Source organism: Carlito syrichta, unplaced genomic scaffold (genome assembly GCF_000164805.1).
Source record: "Carlito syrichta isolate Samal-C Ts95f unplaced genomic scaffold, Tarsius_syrichta-2.0.1 Scaffold304507, whole genome shotgun sequence".
In the NCBI taxonomy this organism is placed as follows: domain Eukaryota; kingdom Metazoa; phylum Chordata; class Mammalia; order Primates; family Tarsiidae; genus Carlito; species Carlito syrichta.
The window spans coordinates 61,815-81,486 of record NW_007248603.1 but is presented as its reverse complement, the minus strand read 5'-3'; the positions used below and the strand labels follow the sequence as shown (position 1 = coordinate 81,486).

The 19,672-nt window shown below is 43.4% G+C and overlaps 1 protein-coding gene across 1 annotated transcript in view; it reads right to left on the bottom strand.

The window, feature by feature from the left end:
- Positions 1–19,672, bottom strand: part of ARG2 (arginase 2) — a 40,061-nt gene that overhangs the window by 1,546 nt on the left and 18,843 nt on the right. The window contains exons 3-7 of the mRNA XM_008060063.2: positions 8,528–8,705; positions 4,893–5,052; positions 3,931–4,025; positions 3,655–3,759; positions 2,252–2,388 (exon numbers count right to left, since the gene is read on the bottom strand). Coding sequence (XP_008058254.1) covers positions 2,252–2,388; positions 3,655–3,759; positions 3,931–4,025; positions 4,893–5,052; positions 8,528–8,705 — 675 coding nt within the window. The remainder of the gene's footprint in view (positions 1–2,251; positions 2,389–3,654; positions 3,760–3,930; positions 4,026–4,892; positions 5,053–8,527; positions 8,706–19,672) is intronic.

Here is a 19,672-nt window from a genome sequence, read left to right as displayed (position 1 = left end):
CAGCCTCCCAAAGCGCTAGGATTACAGGCTGAGCCACCGAGTCCGGCCTCCCACCCCTCTAAATGCCTCACTTCTCTGGAGAATTTACCTTTATGATTGATTCTTCTGGATAAAAAGTCATCTGAACAAACTAGTATTCAAGAATACAAGTATTTGAAACTATTTAGGGTGACCATAAAGTCTGGAAATACTGGTGAATGTACTTAGTGGCTTATTGGAATGATATTATAGTATGTGATATGCTCATGCCATCACACCCATTCAGTACCTCTTCCCTTTTTAGCGATGCATAGTTAGTTGAGAGCACTGTGCTAAACTACAGTAAACAGGTCCTGCACATGGACCCATGTCCCTGATGATTTGTGTCTGACTTTTCACTGACTAAACCTACTCTTTGAGCATGTCCCAGAAGTAGTAATCAGGAGGGTTTGCACTATTAGAAACATACATATCTATTACCTGTGTTTCCAGATACTGCTACCCTGTAAATTAACTTAAGCAAAGTGCTTGCATTATGTTTCTAGTTGATTGTATCATGACAGTCTCTTGGGACAAACTACTACTACAGCAGGGGAAGGGAGGAACAAGGCATGACTGCTGATGCATATAAGCTAGAGCCTATTAACCCCTGCCCCTGGTGGTGTTACTGGGAAGCAGAGTGGAGAATTGAACTCCCAACTTCTCTGGCCACTAATCCAAGGACCACTGACAATATCTGAGAGTGTGGATCTGAGAATTAGACTGTTTTGCCACCATCAGATCTGATAAACAAGTACTGCCTTTCTTTCTGTGCTGCCTAAGGTTCTAGTGGGCTGCAGAGCCAGGGAGATACTTCTCAATGCCAATTTCTGTCTCAGCTAGTCCCCTTAGCCCTGGACCTTTCAACCTGGGGTCTCTATGCTTCTGTCTACACCCCAATTTCATGAGATGGTTAGCAAAACAGTATCAATTTGTAAGTTCTTTAAATTTTGGAATGAAAGGTCATTTAAAGCACCCTTAAAACCAGAAGCTTTCTGACAGAAATAGAAACTGTTTGCAAACAAGTTGAGTTTTGGGCCATTAGCCCCTTGTAGCAACTCTTGATCACCTAGAATTCATCTTACAATTCCTTCTATCAACCATTCATCTAACTGTATACCCCTTATTGAAGATCCTATCAAATAGGCTCTAATACAAGACTTACCATTCATAAAAGGACCCAAGATATTGTCCAACTTTGCAGATATCTTCAAAGGATCAGCTTTAAACTCCAAATTCCCAACTCCCAGTGAACCAGCCTCTTAGCATTAGAGTAAAAGTATAGCCTTGGCCTTGCCTTCTTTTCTTAATCTGTCTTTGAATAATCTCAGACACAAGGAACTGCATCAGTTTGGCAACTTATTCTTTTTTTTTTTTTTTTTTTTTTGAGTTGGAGTCTCACTCTGTCACCCAGACTGGAGTATAATGGCCACTCCCGGTTACCACAGCCTCGACCTGCTGGGCTCCGACGAGCCTTCCGCCTCAGCCATCCAAGTAGCTGGAACTACAGGCGTGCGCTACCACGCACGGCTTATTTTGATTTATTGTAGAGATGAGGTCTCGCCAAGTTGCCCGGGTGGGTCTCGAACCCGCGGGCTCAGGCAGTCCATTCACCTCAGCCTCCCAAAGGCATGGGGTTACAGGCTGAGCCACCGAGCCCAGCTGGCAACTTATTCTTGTATTTAATAAATGTTTAAATAGGTACAAACAAGGCCAGGAGTGGTGGCTTACACCTATAATCCCAGTACTTTAAGAAGCAAGAGGATTGCTTGAGCCCTGGAATTCGAGACCAGCCTGGACAACTTGGTGAGACCTCGTCTCTACAATAAATCAAAAAAATTAGCTGGGTGTAGTGGTACACACCTGTAATTATAACTACTTGGAAGGCTGAGGCAGAAGGATTGCCTGAGCTCAGCAGGCCAAGCCTGCAGTAGCCATGAGTGTGCCACTGCACTACAGCTTGGGTTACAGTGAGACTCCAACTCAAAATATAAATAAATAGACACAATTTTTAATTAATTATTCCCTTAGCATAGTTTGGTAAGAGCCAAGTTCAAATATGCCTCTAAAGAACTATATCCTTTATTAGCTTGGCCATATGATTTTTAGCTATAAAAGTTTAAGCAAAAACAAACTCTGTAATAACATGGGATAGTAGAAGAGATCCTCTACAGGCAAGACACTCCAGCATATTTACTTAGGTAGTGAGGCTGCAGACCTGGTTGCTACATACCTGTATTGTGTATTTCCTCGGTAATATACATGCCTTCTCGATAAGTCAGTCCCCCTACAACAGGTGTTCCTGTGGCTGGAGCCAGTGTAGGGTCAAATGCATCAATATCAAAACTCAGATGGATTGGCCTCTGCCTTCTAGAAAGAGGGTAAGAGAAGTGCTTAGTTGGTTGTGCTTGGATACCCATCTTCTATATGGCTGCAATTCCTTGATTTTGTTGCTCTTGGTCCTGGTTCTTTGTTAATAAAACAGTTAATAAATTTCCAGGTTTCCTATTCCTGGAAGTTCTGAGGTTAGCATACTAGCTTCCTCACGACACTTCAAGATGTGGCCATTCATTCTGATGCCTCAGACAGTAATCCCAATATGTATTTCTGGCTTACCCTAGACACTAGCACCTCTTACACTAATAACTGTCAAGAGGGAAGTCTTCACTTCATATGAGATTGGCTCAGATGTAATTTGTTTTAAATTGACTTAATCTAGGTTACAGTGGCTGTTATTCTCTGGATATAATAGTAGCTGAACTTAACTCTGATCTATGTCTGCAATCTTAACATCTTCCTGTTCTAACTTCAGTTTAGCCATGGTGTCCAATGGCTCAAGCTAACATATAACACACCCTTATGCCAAATAACCAAATTTCTTATCAGTTTAAGAAACGACTACTACCAGGTGGTAATTCTGACATCAGTAAAGACTCGGTATTAGGAAAATGCTCTTAAACACAGCATTTGATTAGCATTCATCTGCCATCTTTCTACACTACCAAGATTTGCTTAATTTAAAACTCGGGTGAAACAATAGTGAGGCTGGGAAGAATGGGACCATTAGAACAAGGAATACTTCTCATCTTAAAAGATGAACATTAAACGGCTAGGGCACAGTGGCTCACTCCCAAGCACTTTGGAAAGCCAAAGCAGGAAGATCATCTGAGCCCGGAAGTTCGAGATCAGCCTGGGCAACATAGCAAGACCCAGGCAAAGTGGCATGTGCTGTAGCCCCAGCTACTTGAGAGGCTGAGGTAATCACCTCAGCCCAGGAGATCAAAGTTTCAGTGAGCTGTGATCATGCCACCGCACTCCAGCTTGGACAACAGAGTGAGACTTCAACTCAAAAAAAGAAGAAGATAAGCATTAAAATGGAGATAAAGGAAAAGTCATGAGACAGAGGATCTGAGCAATGACTTAGATGAAATGCCCCCAACCCCAGTGGAAGAATATGACCTATATTTCATATTATGCCCTTTCTGAGCCATTTGAAAATTTTATATGTACATGTTTTGCTTTTATTTTAAAAGTAAAGCTGTTGTTCTCAAGAGACAGGCTGAAGTGTGCTGTCCCTTAGGAGTTTGTACCATTCCCTTTGGGACCTAGAGGTAGACATCCATTATTGTTACTTACTTGCCAATCAGCAGATCAAATGTCTGTTCCATGACCTTCTGGATACCAAGTCGATCAATGTCTCTCATGGAAAAATACTGGATATCATAGTTCTTTAAAATAAAACTGGTGAAATAAAGGAGTCCTTAGTTTAAAAAGCATTTTTAACAAGTGGCTATTTAGGGGAGATTTTACCTTTATAGTGACCTACAACAGATTATGTCAAGCATCAGCCTTTCAAACAGAACATAATTGGCCAAGACAGGCCCAGAGCTTAACTCCGATGCATCAACTTACTGCTCAGGAGGGTCCACATCTCTTAGGCCAATATACACAATACTTGGGGAAGAGATACAAGGTTTGATCCAAGAAAATCCTGGGAGTTGTGGTACCTATGAAGAGAAGAGTAGATAAAATTCATTAGGCATTCTTGGTGTCACCAAGGTAGTTACCAAGTGCTTCTCAGGATATAGAGTCTGCTTTCTTCTACCCACAGGATATGTCAAGTAACCCAAGATACACTTGATCAGGGAACGAGAACTGATAGTGGTGGAAATGTTTCAGAAGGGCTGCTGCAGAGCACAGCATGGAGTCCTCAAGAAGAACAAATCTCTTCTGAGGTTGTCTTGGTTTCTTATTAACTAACCTAGCTGCAGGAATCCTGCTGATGAGTCCTTTTCCATCCCTTTGCATATTACTGAGTTGTTTACAGATTGGTTCTTGAAGCATAACCCAGTTGCCATCCAAGTTGCCAAGAGCCAAAACATGAGTTCTGCCTAATGCACAAACTTTGTCCTGTCCTAGTTTAACTTGGTCCCTCACTGAGGAAAGGGATATACAGATTCTAGTCTACGCCTAACAGGGACACCGTGCCTTCTGAACAGCTCAGGAAAGTATTACCCAGAGGTAGTCATGGTTTTACTTGTGTTCCAGACTATAGTGTCTGAGAATGAGGCCTGGAGCCTCTAAGCAGGAAGTCCTCAGGCTGCGGATGTCTCAACCACTGTAGTTACTATCCATTCCCCCTTTCTCTTTTACAAGGTATAAGCCCCCAGAGAGCAGGGACCATGTCCTAGTCATCTTGATACCCCTAGCACCTAGCACGCTGCCTGGCCCATACTAGTGTCTGATAAACAAATGAAGGAGTGGTATGCTACTATCAATCTGTTCTTCACCACAGTCTTACTGAACTGACCCTCAGAGTCCCAGGATACCCCTGCAAAAGCCATTCACCTTTCTTTTCACTTCAGCCCACTGACCTTGTCCTGTAGTTCTCTGAGGAGAAATGAAACTGACTGTCCATGGAGATTTCCTGATGAAGTGGTAAGGGGTGTATTGATGTCAGCATGGGCATCAACCCAAACAACACAAAGGTCTGGGCAGTGTCGGGCGTGGCCACTAATGGTACCTATCGCCAGGCTGCAAAGAACAAATATAATCTTCAGGGCTCTCTGCTTGGCAAATATCACCAATAACAAATGTCCTCAGCCAACGCAGCATACACTCTGGCCTCAGGGCAAAGTCAGGGCCTAGACTGAGGCTGACTTTGGGTGAGGCAAGAGGCTATGGTTGTAGTTCCCAAAGATTAACCTGGTCTCAAACTAGTTAGGGAGAAATATAAAGCTGTAAAGATTCAGAGTTGATAAGTGGCAATCCCTGCAGTGTGACAGATGTCACTGCTGCCCCCAAATCTATGTAATTTGATCCATTAGCCCTGGCCCAGAAAAGGACCTCAAATATTTGTTTAGTGAATGAAATCCAGTTAAGCTGGGTGACTTGGCATGTGCCTGTAATCCCAGCCATTCAGCAGGCTGAGGCAGGAGGATCACTTGAGCCCAGGAGTTCGAGACCAGCCTACACAACATAGCAAGACCCTGTCTCAAAGAAAGAAAGAAAGAAATCTTGGTAAATTATGTGGTCTGTATGTAACAGTTCACCAAAATGTTGTTTGGTACCACTTCAGGGAGACTGACAAGGTCTAACTTCAAAATAAGTTATATTAACTTTTTAGGGACAAGAATTATAAAGCATTACAGCTTTTTTTTTTTTTTTTGAGACAAAGTTTCACACTCTATCACCCAGCCTGGAGTGCAGTGGCATACTCAGGCTCACTGCAGCCTTGACCTAGGCTCAAGTGATCTTCCTTCCTCAGTTTCCCAAGTAGCTGGGGACTACAGGTACACACCACTATGATAGGGTAATTTTTCAATTTTTTTTTTTTGTAGAGATGGGGTTCCTGCTATGTTGCCCAGGCTGGTCTCGAACGCCTGGGCTCAAGCAATCTTCCTGCCTTGGCCTCTCAAAGTGCTAGGATTACAGGCATGGGCTACCATGCCCGGCCGCATTATAACTTTTTAGAAAGCATATATGTAAACTTACTAGAATCTCTCAAAAAGCTCTTAAAGACATTAAAGTAACAGAGTAATCCAGTTAAAGATCTCATTTAGACCACTGAATAAGATAGGGGTTTATTTGCATGTAATCCCATGCATTAGTATGGTACTCAAATAAATAAATATATATATATATTTTTTTTTTTTTTTTTTAAGAGAAATGGGGTCTCATATGTTGCCTGGGCTAGTCTTGAACTTCTGGCTTCAAGTAATCCTCCACCTCAGCTTCCCAAAGTCACTATGCACAGTGGCATTCACATATTCTTAAGTGTTTCTGTTTTTGCCTGGCCTTGTCCTTGGGCTCTGCTTACATTAGCCAACTGTCCTCTCTCAGCTGTAGAAATATAGCTGATAGGTTGTGGTTGGAGTTACTGCCCAGCTGCCCAGTAACCAAGGCACTTGACAGAGATGAGAAATGTATATTAAGCATCTTGGGAACGGACCACAGCTGTCCTTCTTGGTCAACACAGTATGAGGCCGCATTCTAGGCTCCATGCTCCGCAGTGGGCCCCTTTTAAAAAATAGCATGGCCTAGTAGTGCAAAGGCAGTGGATTAAGTCAGAATGCTAGAGTTTGATCCAGGAAGAGCTGTGATTGAAGACAAATCCTCTAATTTCTTTAGATTCCTTTGCCTTTTCTATAAGATAGGGACAATAACTTGGCCTGTTTAAATCAGAGTGGGTTTGATGGTTAAGATTATCATATATGTTGAACCATGCGGAAGGACAGTGACCTAAAAATGCCTCTTCCTTTCAAATGTTCAGTAGTTATTCATGTTAAACACTTATCCCTTCCTCTCTAGTATCTTCCAGGTTGCCTAGGTTGTAACATTGAACAGGAACTAGGTAAGCAGTAACACAGCTGCAATATAGGTAACTACAGGCAAAAGAAAAACCAAGCACTGCGGTAATCACATTGATAACTGGTCCCCCCAGATAGTGAGACTTGACCAGAAGAGACACATTGAGCTAGGAGGCAGGAGACCCACCCTATGGCTGATTTAACTGAATGTTCTATTCATCTCAGTAGAGAACCTGGGTCTGACCACTTTGTTATTCTACCTGAATTTTTGTTCCTAATGAAGAATCTACCTGTCTTTCCAAATGTAACAAAGATCTAATTTCTGTTTTATGATCTGAAAAGCTCTGAGCATCTCTAATTGCCATAAGACTTATATTGGTGCTGGGTGCACTGGCTTACACCTGTAATCCTAGCACTTTGGGAAGCCAAATGGGAGGATTTCTTGGGCCCAGGAATTCAAGACTTGCCTGGGCAACATGGCAAGACCCTGTCTCTACAAAAAAAAAAATTTAAAAATTAGCTGGGCATGGTGGTGCACGCCTGTAGTCCCAGCTACTTGGGAGGCTGAGGCAGGAGGATCACTTGAGCTCAGAATTTTAAGCCCGCGGTAAGGCGTGATCATGTCACTGCACTCTAGTCTGGTAACAGAGTAAGACCCCAACTCAAAAAAAAAAAAATACTGACATTGGATTTGAATTCCAGCTCTACTACTTCCTAGAATTAACCTTGGATACATTTTACTTTCTTCTTTTTTTTAAAGAGATGGGGTCTTACTACGTTGCCCAGTCTGGCCTCGAACTCCTGGGTTCAAGTGATCCTCCTGCCTCAGCATCCTGAGTAGCTGGAACCACAGGCACATGCTACCATACCCAACTTGGATAAGTTTTGTAAGCACTGTCCCTCCATGGTTTCATCAGTAACCTAAACCACATCTACCACATAGCATTGTTAGGGTTCACTGAAAATATGTATGGACTGCTCAGTACTCCTAATACTTCAGTGCCTTTCTCTTTCTACTAAAAACCTTCATTACTTACCTCAAGTCACACTTCCCTGTGAAATGTGACTATTCTATTCCAGATTGATTCCTTCCTCCTTTGCAGTTCTGTAGATTTCAATATTTACTTAATTTTTCATTCCAAGAGTATTTATTTCATCTAGTCCTACTAAATTACAGATTTCCTATAATCTTTAGCACTGCTGAGAAAATATCAGACCAATGCTCGAGAAAGTACATGCTGACTCACTAAGAGACCAAGGATCAGGAATTGACTACATTAGTCACTAGTGTCCACAGAGTGGAGGTAGAAAATGTATTCATATGCAAGGGGGATATCTAATCAATCTGTCAGCAGAAATGCTAACAAAAATGCCCAAATTCAGCCTATCAGTGGATCTTTCCAGTTCTCCAAAGTCATAAGATAGCGTCTCAAGAAAGTTTTCGGGTGATAAGCATTAACAATTCCTAAGAAGATCACTTAGTCTCCCTCTGAACTAGTCTGAATGCACATGTCCTCTTACTATACAATGTGCCATCAGAGTAAAGCACACGGTGCCATCAGCAGCTCATGATCATAGCCATTAAATGCTACTGTATACACCATACCCTAAAAATTCTGTAGGATATTTTTCTCCAGGTGATGAAACAGATGAAAAATGGTGATTAGCCCAAAGCACCACATCATCCAGCCCCAGCTTACCTGTGGTCTCCTCCCACTGTGACGCAGCTGTAGCCACTCGACACTGCTCTGCCAACCACCTCAGCCAGCTCCTGGTTGGCAAGGCCCACTGAGCGTGGATTCACTATCAGGTTGTTATAGAGATCATCTTTGGGGACCGGTGTAAAACTCAAGTCTCCAAAGTCTTTGAGACGGCACCCTGAAAACAAATGAGGGACGACAAGATAGAGTGTATGTGCTATTCCAGCTCTTACTGGCCTGGGCCACACTTGTGACAAATAATCATTTTGTCACAGTAAAACTCAAAATGTCAATGATTGTAGCAGGATTAATCCGGATTCTATGATGAGCACTATTTTGCAGAAGAGGCTGGGCTTTGGGAACTGACCCAGAGATGTTGGTTGATTTAACCTAAATTACAAAATTGTTAACAATTAGACCTCACATATTCTAGAGTTATAGAATGTAAATAAAATACCAAGGAGGGAGGGATGGAGGGAAAAAATAAAAACAAAATAAAATACCAAGAAGAACCAATATAATTTTAAAAAATAAGTATCATTAGCCAGGCTCAGTGGCTCAGCCTGTAATCCCCCACCTTGGGAGGCTGAGGTGAGTGGATTGCCTGAGCCCGTGGGTTCGAGACCCACCTGGGCAACTTGATGAGACCTCATCTCTACAATAAATCAAAAAAATTGGAAGGGTGAGGTGGAAGGATCACTGGAGCCCAGCAGGTCGAGGCTGCGGTGGCCAGGAGCGGCCATTGCACTCCAGTCTGGGTAACAGAGTGAGACTCCAACTCAAATAATAATAATAATAATAATAATAATTTGCTAGGTATGGTGGCTCACACCATGATCACTTGAGCCCAGGAGTCGAGACTAGCCTGATTAAACCTCATTACTACAAAAAATTGTTTAAAAGATTAACTGGACATGGTGGTGCACACCTGTGTCCCAGCTACTTGCTAAAGTGGAGGATTGCTTTGAGCCCAGAAGCTCGAGGCTGCAGTGAGCTATGACTGCACCACTGCACTGCAGCCTAGGAAACAGAGTAAGACTCTGTCTCTTAAAAATAAATAACGATATAAAATAGTCAATCTGAAGCATCCTAAAAGAGAAATAGCTAACATTTATTTATTACTTACAAAGTACTAGTCACTCTTCTAACTGCTTAACTTTAAATACATTCTTTTTTAAGACTCAGAACAATTCTATGAGACAGCTAAAATATGCCTATTCTGTGGGTAAGGAAACGGAAGCAAAGTGAAGTAACTTGCCCAAGTTCACACTGCTGCTAAGTGGCAGAATTAGAACCCAAATCTAGGCCACCTGGCTCCAAATTTGTACTGGTTGAGTGTCCCTTATCCAAAATGCTTGAGACCAGAAGTGTTTTGGATTCTGGAATATTTGCATTTACATAATGAGTTATCTTAGGAATGGAACCTAAGTCTAAACACAACCTTGTGTTTCATATATATCCTATACACATAGCCTAAAGGTAATTTCATATAATATTTTTAAATATTTGTATGAAACAAAGTCTGTACACAGAACCGTCAGAAAGTAAGGTGCAACTATCTCAGCCACCCATGTGGACTGTCTGTGGTAGTTTGCCATCACCTCCATTCCTGACTCTGAGCAGTAATTTTTCTACACTTTTAACACATAAGTACTTAACAGTGAAAAAGATGACATACCACTAATATAGTGAAATGTGTTCAGGGTAACTTGCGACATCATGTTCGTGTTCAGAAAGTTTCAGATTTCAGAGCATTTTGGATTAGGGATGCTCAACCTTTTTTTTTCCTTTTTCTTTCTTTCTTTTTTTTCCTCTAGGGACAGAGTTTCCTGCCGTCACCAGGCTGGAGTGCAGTGATGCACTTGAACTCCTAGACTCAAGCAATAGTCCCACCTCAGCCTTTCAAGTACCTGGGAGAACAGGTGCATGCCACCATGTCCAGCTAATTTTTTTTAGTTTTTTAGAGATAGGGTCTCACTGTGTTGCCCATGCTACAACCTGTATTTTTTGCTATGTAGTTTGTCTCCCAAAGAATCCCTCCTGATTTCAACACTTTAATATTCTGTCAGCTTTGAATATTTTCCTACCCAGGTTGGATGTCACATTTAGGGTGAGGACTAAATAATCTGACTCTTTCAAAAGGGATCTGAGCTATCAGAGAACAGAGTATTGTCATAACTGGTATCCTTAGGGCCCTGCTTCTCAAACTGGACTCCAGGTACTGGGAGAAGGGGACAGTGGTAATAGGTTAGACATAGTATATCTTAATATTTGCAGAGATTTGTGTTCAAGGTCTGGATTAAGGCCAGCATGGACTCATCATGAATTTAAGTTGTACAATTTTGAGCTTTACCTCTTAAACCCAAACTCAGTCTAAAGCCAGACTTCTAAGGAAATGTAAAAATTTGAGAACCAATGACCATAATAAACCCATAAGGCCAACCAATGGATTGCCACCAAAAGGGATATTGGAAACAAAACAGAAAATGTTACTCCATTCTTGATCAAAGGTACGATGTACCTGTTGCAAGAATTCTGTATGTATCTTTTGATCATTGCACTTTGAGAAACAGTTATATTAAGGCCTGAAATTGGAGACGATCCAGACAACTAAGTAAAAAGAAAGGGGTGAGGGTGGGGAGGTAGGAGAAGAAGAATATGACAGCAGGCCAAAGACACTGTGAACCAACAGAAAAGTGACCAGATAAAAATTCTCTAAAAATCTTTGAAAAAGAAAGACAAAAGTCATGAGTCAAGTCATTGTGGACCTCACCAAATCTCAACATGCAGAGTACACGTTAGAATTAGGAGAAATAAAGCTTTGTTCAGCCTTCAAGTCAGTCTCAGGTCTTGCCTCTGTTGGCAGCACAGTCCTGGCCTGGACAGGTCTTGAATGGTGCTGCCTGTCCTTAGGTGGTTCCTAACACACTTTCACATCCGTGTTGATCTCAGCCACCTCCTTAAATCACATTAAGCAAGAGGTTCTCACTTCATGTAAGATACCAGGAGCATGCCTGATGTTTTGTAATATTAGAATATTAGGTGTATAATTATAAAGATCTTAACTTCACAGGTATTTGACAGGCACTTTAACTCCTAATCCTCACTTGACCAGATACAGGCGAATTAAAATGCTCAAGCCAGTAAGTAAGTCACAGAACTTGGGGAACACTCCAGGCCAGTCATGGAAACTAGAATGTAGACTCAGATAAGTGTGACAGAAAACTACTCTGCTCATTTATATTATCAGAAAGAAGCCGCACGGAGCCTAAAAAGAAACTTAAAGAGAATTTGGCAGTCTTATAGCAACATTCTCCAGAAAGAGAGACTGGATTTCATAAGCATTTTGGTCACTTAATATGTAACTCTTTAGTGCGGTGAGTCACCAAATTAAGTCACAATATGAATAGATTCTCCTAAGATCATCCAGTTTCCTTTACTGTGATCCTTCTTACCAGACAGCCTCCTGGATATTCACTTGGTGTTTCAAATGCCTTCATATCAGTGGGAGATATTGCACAGCACAGTTACGCGTGTGCACTGGGTTTATCCTGCATGGCTAGCATGAGTCTCTGGGTCTGCAAGCCTGATGGGCCCTGCACTCAGCAAGCCTTGTGTCTCTGGATTCACAAAGCTGAGGCCCAGACCCCTGAAGGGATGACTGTCTTGAGAGACCCTGCCTGAATGGCCTATCCTCCCACTCCCAACTCTCTTTAATTTGTACAATATATCAGGTCGGGACTAGGGACGATGAGTGCTGAAGGAGTCAGGGAGCTCACTGAGGGCTGCTGGAGTTGAGGACAGACTCCTACAGTGAGTCAAGCTTGTACCGGCACTCTTTTGCTTTTGTTTTTGTTTTTTTTTCCTTTTCCTTCATTGGCAATAGAAATTCTTTGTAAAATGGAATAAGGAAGTGTATAATGATTGAAATCCCCATCCCACTCCCCACACTTGACTACCATATCCTTACAGACCTTTAGGCATAAACATAATAATGACTAGGTTTTTTTTTTTTGAGACAGTCTTGCTGTGTCATCCAGGCTGGAATGTAGTGGCGTGATCATGGCTCACTGCAGCCTCTACCTCCTGGGCTCGAGCAATCCTCCCACCTCAGCCACCCAGGTGGCTGGGGCTACAGGTATGCACAAATTTTTTAAAGTTTTGTTTTTATAGACATGGGGTCTCGCTATGTTGCCCAGACTGATCTTGAACTCCTGGCCTCAAGCAGTCTCCCAGTTCAGCCTTCCAGAGCACTGAAATTACAAGTGTGAACCACTATGCCCATAATATGCTTTTAAATAAGGTTATTAGGCCAGGCACGGTAGCTCACTCCTGTAATCCCAGCACTTTGGGAGGTGGAGGCGAGAGGATTGCCTGAGCTCAGGGGTTCGAGACCAGACTGGGCAACATGACAGGACCTCGTCTCTACAATAAACTAAAAATTAGCTGGGCGTGGTGGCACACACCTGTAGTTCCAGCTACTTGGAAGGCTGAGGAGGAAGAATTGCCTGAGCCCAGAAGGTTGAGGTTGTGGTGGCCATGAGTGTGCCACTGCACTCCAACCTGGGTGACAGAGTGAGACTGAGACCAAAAAAAAAAAGGTTAGAGAAGGTTAACTGCTATAGCAACCCTCCACCCACCCCTACAACACATACACACACACACACACACACACACAATTAATGGCTCAATTCATTTGCTTCTTGGTCATTGAACGTCCACAGTGGAAAGTCCAGGTCAGCAGGAGGCTTTCCTCCACGCTCTACTTCAGGGACGTAGCTTGTGGTTCTGTCATACCTCAGGCTTTCCCTGTGTGTGGCTAATGCCTGGTTTCTCCAGCTTCAAGGCAGAAGGCACCGTGCCTTTTTTAAAGGCCTTGGCCTGGAAGTGGCACATCCCTCCTGCTCACACGACACTGGCAGCAAACGCAGGTCTAGCTTATGTCCAGAAGTGGATGAAATGGATTTTGATGGACAACTAGCAATCTCTGCCTCAACGAATACTTTACTGCCATAACCTTTAACTGATTAAGACTCAAAACACTAAAGCTTATGTTGCTGTAGGATTACCAGTGTATATTATTTTTACCTATTCTAGGTAATTACAAGCTGACTCAGTATGTATATGGTGCCATTGTGATGTAGCCTAAGTGCTTTCTTCTCTAATGCCCACTGTACCAACAGCATTGGGGCACCCAAAGGACTAGTAGCATAGAATTCAGGATGGATTCCTCAAGGGTGAACAAGGGTCTGAAGAACTATACATGCCATGTTTGGAAATAGTTGACGAATTTGATAGGGGTGAGAAGCTTGACTATTAGAGCAATGCAGTATGTGCTTGTAGAGAACATGAACTGAGACCCACTGGCTGAAGCTTTTAGGAGTGTTTTTTTTTTGAGTTGGAGTCTCACTCTGTCACCCAGACTGGAGTGCAATGGCCGCTCCCGGCCACAGCAGCCTCGACCTGATGGGCTCCGGCGATCCTTCCGCCTCAGCCTTCCACGTAGCTGGAACTACAGGTGCGTGGTACCATGCCCAGCTAATTTTTGATTTACTGTAGCAATGAGGTCTCACCAAGTTGCCCAGGTGGGTCTCGAACTCGCGGGCTCAGGCAATCCACTCACCTTGGCCTCCCAAAGCTCTGGGATTACAGGCTGAGCCACCAAGCCCTGCTGCTTTTGGGAGAGTATTGAGGAAGCTGATGGGAGGAGTTTTTGTAAGAGCAGAATGAACTGAGTAATATTAAAGCTATTTCTTTATCAGAGCGCTGTGGCAAGTTCTTCAAAGGACATAAGAAATGGTCTCACTAATTTTTAAAAACTCTTAGAGGAAGTGTGAAAAGCGCAAACACAGTAACATGGAGTCTCTGCCTGTCGTACTTGAGGAAATGGTCCCTTTTTTACCTCTGTGCCTAGGTCAACTCATCTGCAAGTCTAGGTCAGGTGAGACCTGGTATGTCATTGCTGCTCTTGCTTCGCTTTTGAGAAGATGTAGGATAAGATGAGCCTGAAGCTTCAAGGAAGCTCTCGAGTCACGAATCTGGAGCCAGCTTGAAAGGCTCATTTTCACCTGCTCCTTCACACACTGGCACAGCCCCATTGCTTCTCTCCTGAATGCTGGTAATCAAATACCCTGAATGCTACTCTGAGCCTTTGGGCCAGATGCTACCTTTGGCCTTGAGGAATCCCTCCAGGAGCTACTGGAGTATAACGAGAACACAAGCGCATCAACAGAATGATGCAACCTGGCAGGGAAGAGATCAAAACAGCCCTGCCTGACCTCAGCAGTATCTGTGAACGGCATTTCTATTTCAGGGCCACTGAGTGAATTCCTGAAGGAAGCCAGTGACAGGAAGGAGGAGATAGAACATAGGTACCTGCCTCACACACCACACTGTGCTATGTACTCCATGTGTGAGCTAATCCTTGCATCTCTACTGGTGTCATCACTCACCAATTCAATGGTGGAAGTTCACCAGGTTAGACTGTGCCGACAGTTAGAACACCTGCATCACCATTTGGTTAGAGACTCACAAGACAGTGTGGTGAGTGAGCAGTATTTCTCGATAGCATAAGGACACCCCATTCTCCCTGACTTTTGCTTACAGGTGGCTCCAGCTGCCACCAAGGCTCTCAGCAAGTCCAGAAATGGGTTTCAGAATGGGCTGCCACATGTTCTGAGCCACAGGTAGCCCACTGGCAGAATAACATGTGGAGGAGAAAAACTAGGGCCTCTAGGTGTATGGTTCTTCCAAACTGTCCCTTAGTAGGATGGAAATGGTTATGTCTTGCAGGAACAAGTCTGTGAAACAGTAAAACAACTGCAATCTCATTTAGTGCTGAGTGAATACTAACAGCTTTTAAAGTTAAAGACTCAAATATTGTATGTATCAGATTTAGCCCCACACAGAGGGAATCCCTGGAATTGTGAAAGGATGCATCTGCCTCAAAGCTGTACCTAGAATATACCAGCTTATTAAAAACAAGGTTACAATGTTACAATGACTGAAGTCTAAACTTCAAAAAATGCCAAGATTAATTCAGGACATTAATTAACATGAAGTAAGCAGAATTTCTCTTTTTCCTACAATGTGATTTGGGCAATAACCTTCAAAGAGACTGTTATTTAGGTAAACTCACTTGGCCACCACCAGTAAAGTGCAGAAATCTGAGTTTTATTTAGTATACTTAACTCCCAAAAGCTGTATGACCTCAAGAACCATGTGTCTTGAGATAGCTGTTCTAGTTCCCTTCTTCAGAGTCCCAGAAAAGACAGCTCCAACCAGCCCTGTCAACACCTTCTTCCTCTCTTCTGTTGCCTCGGTGACAGACAGGTGTTCTCAGAGACCGTAGAGGCCACAACTGAGGAAGGTGGGTTCAAGGATGGAAGTGACCTTGGGGATCCCAGCCAGTCACTTCGGACATGTCCTTCTAACATACACCAGAATTGACCTCAGGTTCAAATGATACAAACACAGTATTAAATAGATAGATGCTTTTTTAAGAATGTGGAGAGTGAGGTTAAATTTCAAATACCAAAACACACTTGAAAATTTAACTCAAGATAGTAACTGAGGTGACTTGTGACTCCAGTGATACATCTCATGCTCATTGGTTCTCCAGCTACCTCTGTCCTTGCCTAAGGAGAACAGATGGCATCATCTTCTGAAAACAGGCTTAGGAACATGTGCCCCGCAAACCAACCTTGTGTCAACCCTGTGAGCACCTCTGTACTATGGTGAGTGACATAAGAGGAGGGTTCCTCTGGCTTCATTAAGTCACATAGCCATATGTCTCAGTCTGAACCAGACTGTTGAGCTTCTCTGAAAACAAAAGATGTTGACAAAAGATATTAATGTGTTAACAAAACCGTCTTCCCAATATCTATCCAGAGGGCTAGATAGCTCTTTATGGCATGAGATATTTAAAACTCTTTTCACTCTACCTTGATCCAGAAAGGTCTTAAAGGGAGACACATCAGGCTGGTGATGACAACTTTACCAGTTACTGTCTTGATGTGTCCCTGCCCCAGACCCTGGACTAGTGTCCTGGCAAGTCGGCCCAAGAAACCTCAAACCAGACAGGCTGCATTCCATACTACTCTGGGCTGAAAGCACAGAATATACACCAGACAACTGGGTTAGCCAAGTGCCACCCCAGAGGCAAAGAAAAGAATCCCTGCCATCTACCCCCACCTTCCTAGAAGAGTCCAGATTTCTAATCAAGGTCAGCCTATTCTCACAAGGTTGTTTCAGTGAGATAAGAGAAAGCCTGACACACAGATTAGCTCAGCTGGGTGAGGAGCGTCTGTGGTGCTTCCCCCCACCCTACCCTTTTTCCTTTCCTTTAAACTGATGTAACCCAAGACTTCCCCAAATCCGTTTGTAAAATGGTATCATTTTGATAAGAACAGTTTTTGGTGATATGGGGTAAACAAAGGCAGGTCAATGGATTCTCATTAAAATGTCCCCAAAGAGTCCGGGTCTCACTCATGTGCTTGAACTTTCTGTATTCCCCATGAAAAACTGAAAGGCAAGGCAAGTTAAATCTTGGAACACCAATTCTCTGAAAGCCCTAACCACAATGTCACGCCCTACTGTGACTCAACTCTGGGTCACACAGGAAGATGTTTTCTACTTGTCGTATTCTGTGGTTCTCTCTTAAGGTGGGAGGAGGGAGCCAGGAAGATTCCATCTTTCTTTTTTTTTTGAGCCGGGGTCTCACTCTCACTCAGGATGGGGTGCAATACCATGATCACCACAACCTCAACCTCCTGGGCTCAGGTGATCCTTCTATCTCAGCCTCTCGAGTGGCTGGGACTACAGGCACATGCCACCATGTCTGGCTTGTTTTTTTATTTTTTGTAAAGATGAGGTCTCAATATGTTGCCCAGGCTGGTCTCAAACTCCTGGGCTCAAGCAATCCTGCCTCAGTTTCCCAGAGTGCTGAGATTACAGTTATGAGCCACTGTGCCCAGCAGATTCCTTCTTTCTGGTGCTGGATGGGATGTGGCTCAAAACCCATGGATTCTTTGGCTTGTTTCTAAAATGAATTTTAGAGCGGCCAGCAAAGTTTATTAGCGGGAACAGGAAGAAGAAAGATTCACAGCAGAAAGACCTGCCATGGGCAAGTTTTTGCGCTTTTTGCTCTCAACTGCAAACTAGATATACCTACCCTAGTTGTTGATGTGATAATAGGTGGAGTTCAAGTAACCATGACTCCAGAGAGATTGACATCTCTGGGCTCCTGGTGGGAGGAGACAAGGGAAAGAGACTTCACCACATAGTTTCCCACAAGAGACCTGCTAGATGTTTCCAATCCACAAGCTCCTTAGCTAAAAAGTGGTCTTATCATTTCTATGGTTTTAGCCAGTTAAGGGGTTGTCTTTGGCCTTCTACCTTTGACAGGCAACCTGCTAAACCATGAGCTGAAAGGTTGGGCTTCCCTAGTCTTGCATCTAATGGAGTTTTCTTTTGATTTGCCAAGGGAGTTGGGGAAGTCTGCCAGCTTGGCCTGCAGTAAAATGTAATTTTTAAATTGTCTGCCGGCCGGGCTCAGTGGCTCAGCCTGTAATCCCAGCACTTTGGGAGGCCGAGGTGAGTGGACTGCCTGAGCCCGCGAGTTCGAGACCTGCCTGGGCAACTTGGCGAGACTTCATCTCTACAGTAAATCAAAAAATTAGCCGGGCATGGTAGCGTGTGCCTGTAGTTCCAGTTACTTGGAAGGTTGACGCAGGGGTGGCTGTGAGCGTGCCACTGCACTCCAGCCTGGGTGACAGAGTGAGACTCCAATTCAAAAAAAAAAATGAATGCTTCCTAAACCTACCTATTGGAAATTTATCTGTGTCTAACCTGTGCTAGCTACCCTGCCTCAAAACTCCTTAGAGATTTTTGATCCCATAATCATAAGGGGTACTAAGGGGTAGAGGTCCATCTTCTGTACCTTCTTCAAAGCTGGCAGTGGGTGTAATCCTGCCTAGCCAGGGATCAAAAAATCTCTCCAACAACAAGAAAACCTAAAAAGTGTAAGTTAATCAGACCATGTGAACATACTAGTATAAAGGCAGCTACAAATTAAAAATTAAGAGCCTTAATTCCTCCTGTTGGAGATAAGAGACTTCTCCCGCTCCCTTTGGTTTCAAAATTTCTTTCTCTGTCATTTTCAAATGTATCTGACTTAAAATGAACCAAAGAATTCACGGGTTTTGTGCTGCATACTACCTGGCATCAGCAAGGTCCAGATCCTAAATTAGCGGGAGACAGATCAGATCTGTACTGTAGGTCTAATGCTCAGACAGCATGTGGAAGAAGCAGCCTGGATGAATGCCATGGGGAGCCAAAGAGAAAGCAGGAGGCAGCAGACAGACATTCCTGAAACACTCAGAGGCCCACAGAAAACAGATTCAAGGTCTGTCTCCAGCATTCTGGCTTCACCTCCAGAGATGAGAAAGATGAGGGGAGAGTGGAAAGATGATGCTAAGTTCAGTTTGGGGTATGTTAGCATTGAGCTGTCAGGGACTGTCCCTTGGAGAATACACAGAGACACGTTAGTGGGTCCAGTCTAGGCAGTAGTCAGTGGCTGACAGTATCACTTTTGAAGGATGCATACACCACTTCCTGTGAAGCAGAATTACAAGAGAAAGAAAAAGACCTGAATGTGACCAAAGATCTAGATCCAAAGACCAGTTTGCAGGAAATACAGGGGGAAACCAGCATGTCTTAGATACCACAGGGATGCAATCTGCAAAATCCAAACAGAGAATTCTGTAGGCAGATGACCTAGTCTTCTGCAAATAAACTGCAAGGAATAAAAAGGAGACAGAGGAGGTAATCAATAAAGGACATAATAACATACCAATCAATGAGTTTGAATCCCAACTCAAACTGGTAAAAACAACAAAATCTAAAAAGTGTAAGTTAATCAGACCATGTGAACAGACTAGTATAAAGGCAGATATAAATTAAAAATTAAGAGCCCTAGCCAGGCTCGGTGGCTCAGCCTGTAATCCCACGCTTTGGGAGGCTGAGGTGGGTGGATTGCCTGAGCCCATGGGTTCGAGACCCACTTAGGCAACTTGGCGAGACCTCATCTCTACAATAAATTAAAAAATCAGCTGGGCGTGGTAGCGCGTGCCTGTAATTCCGGCT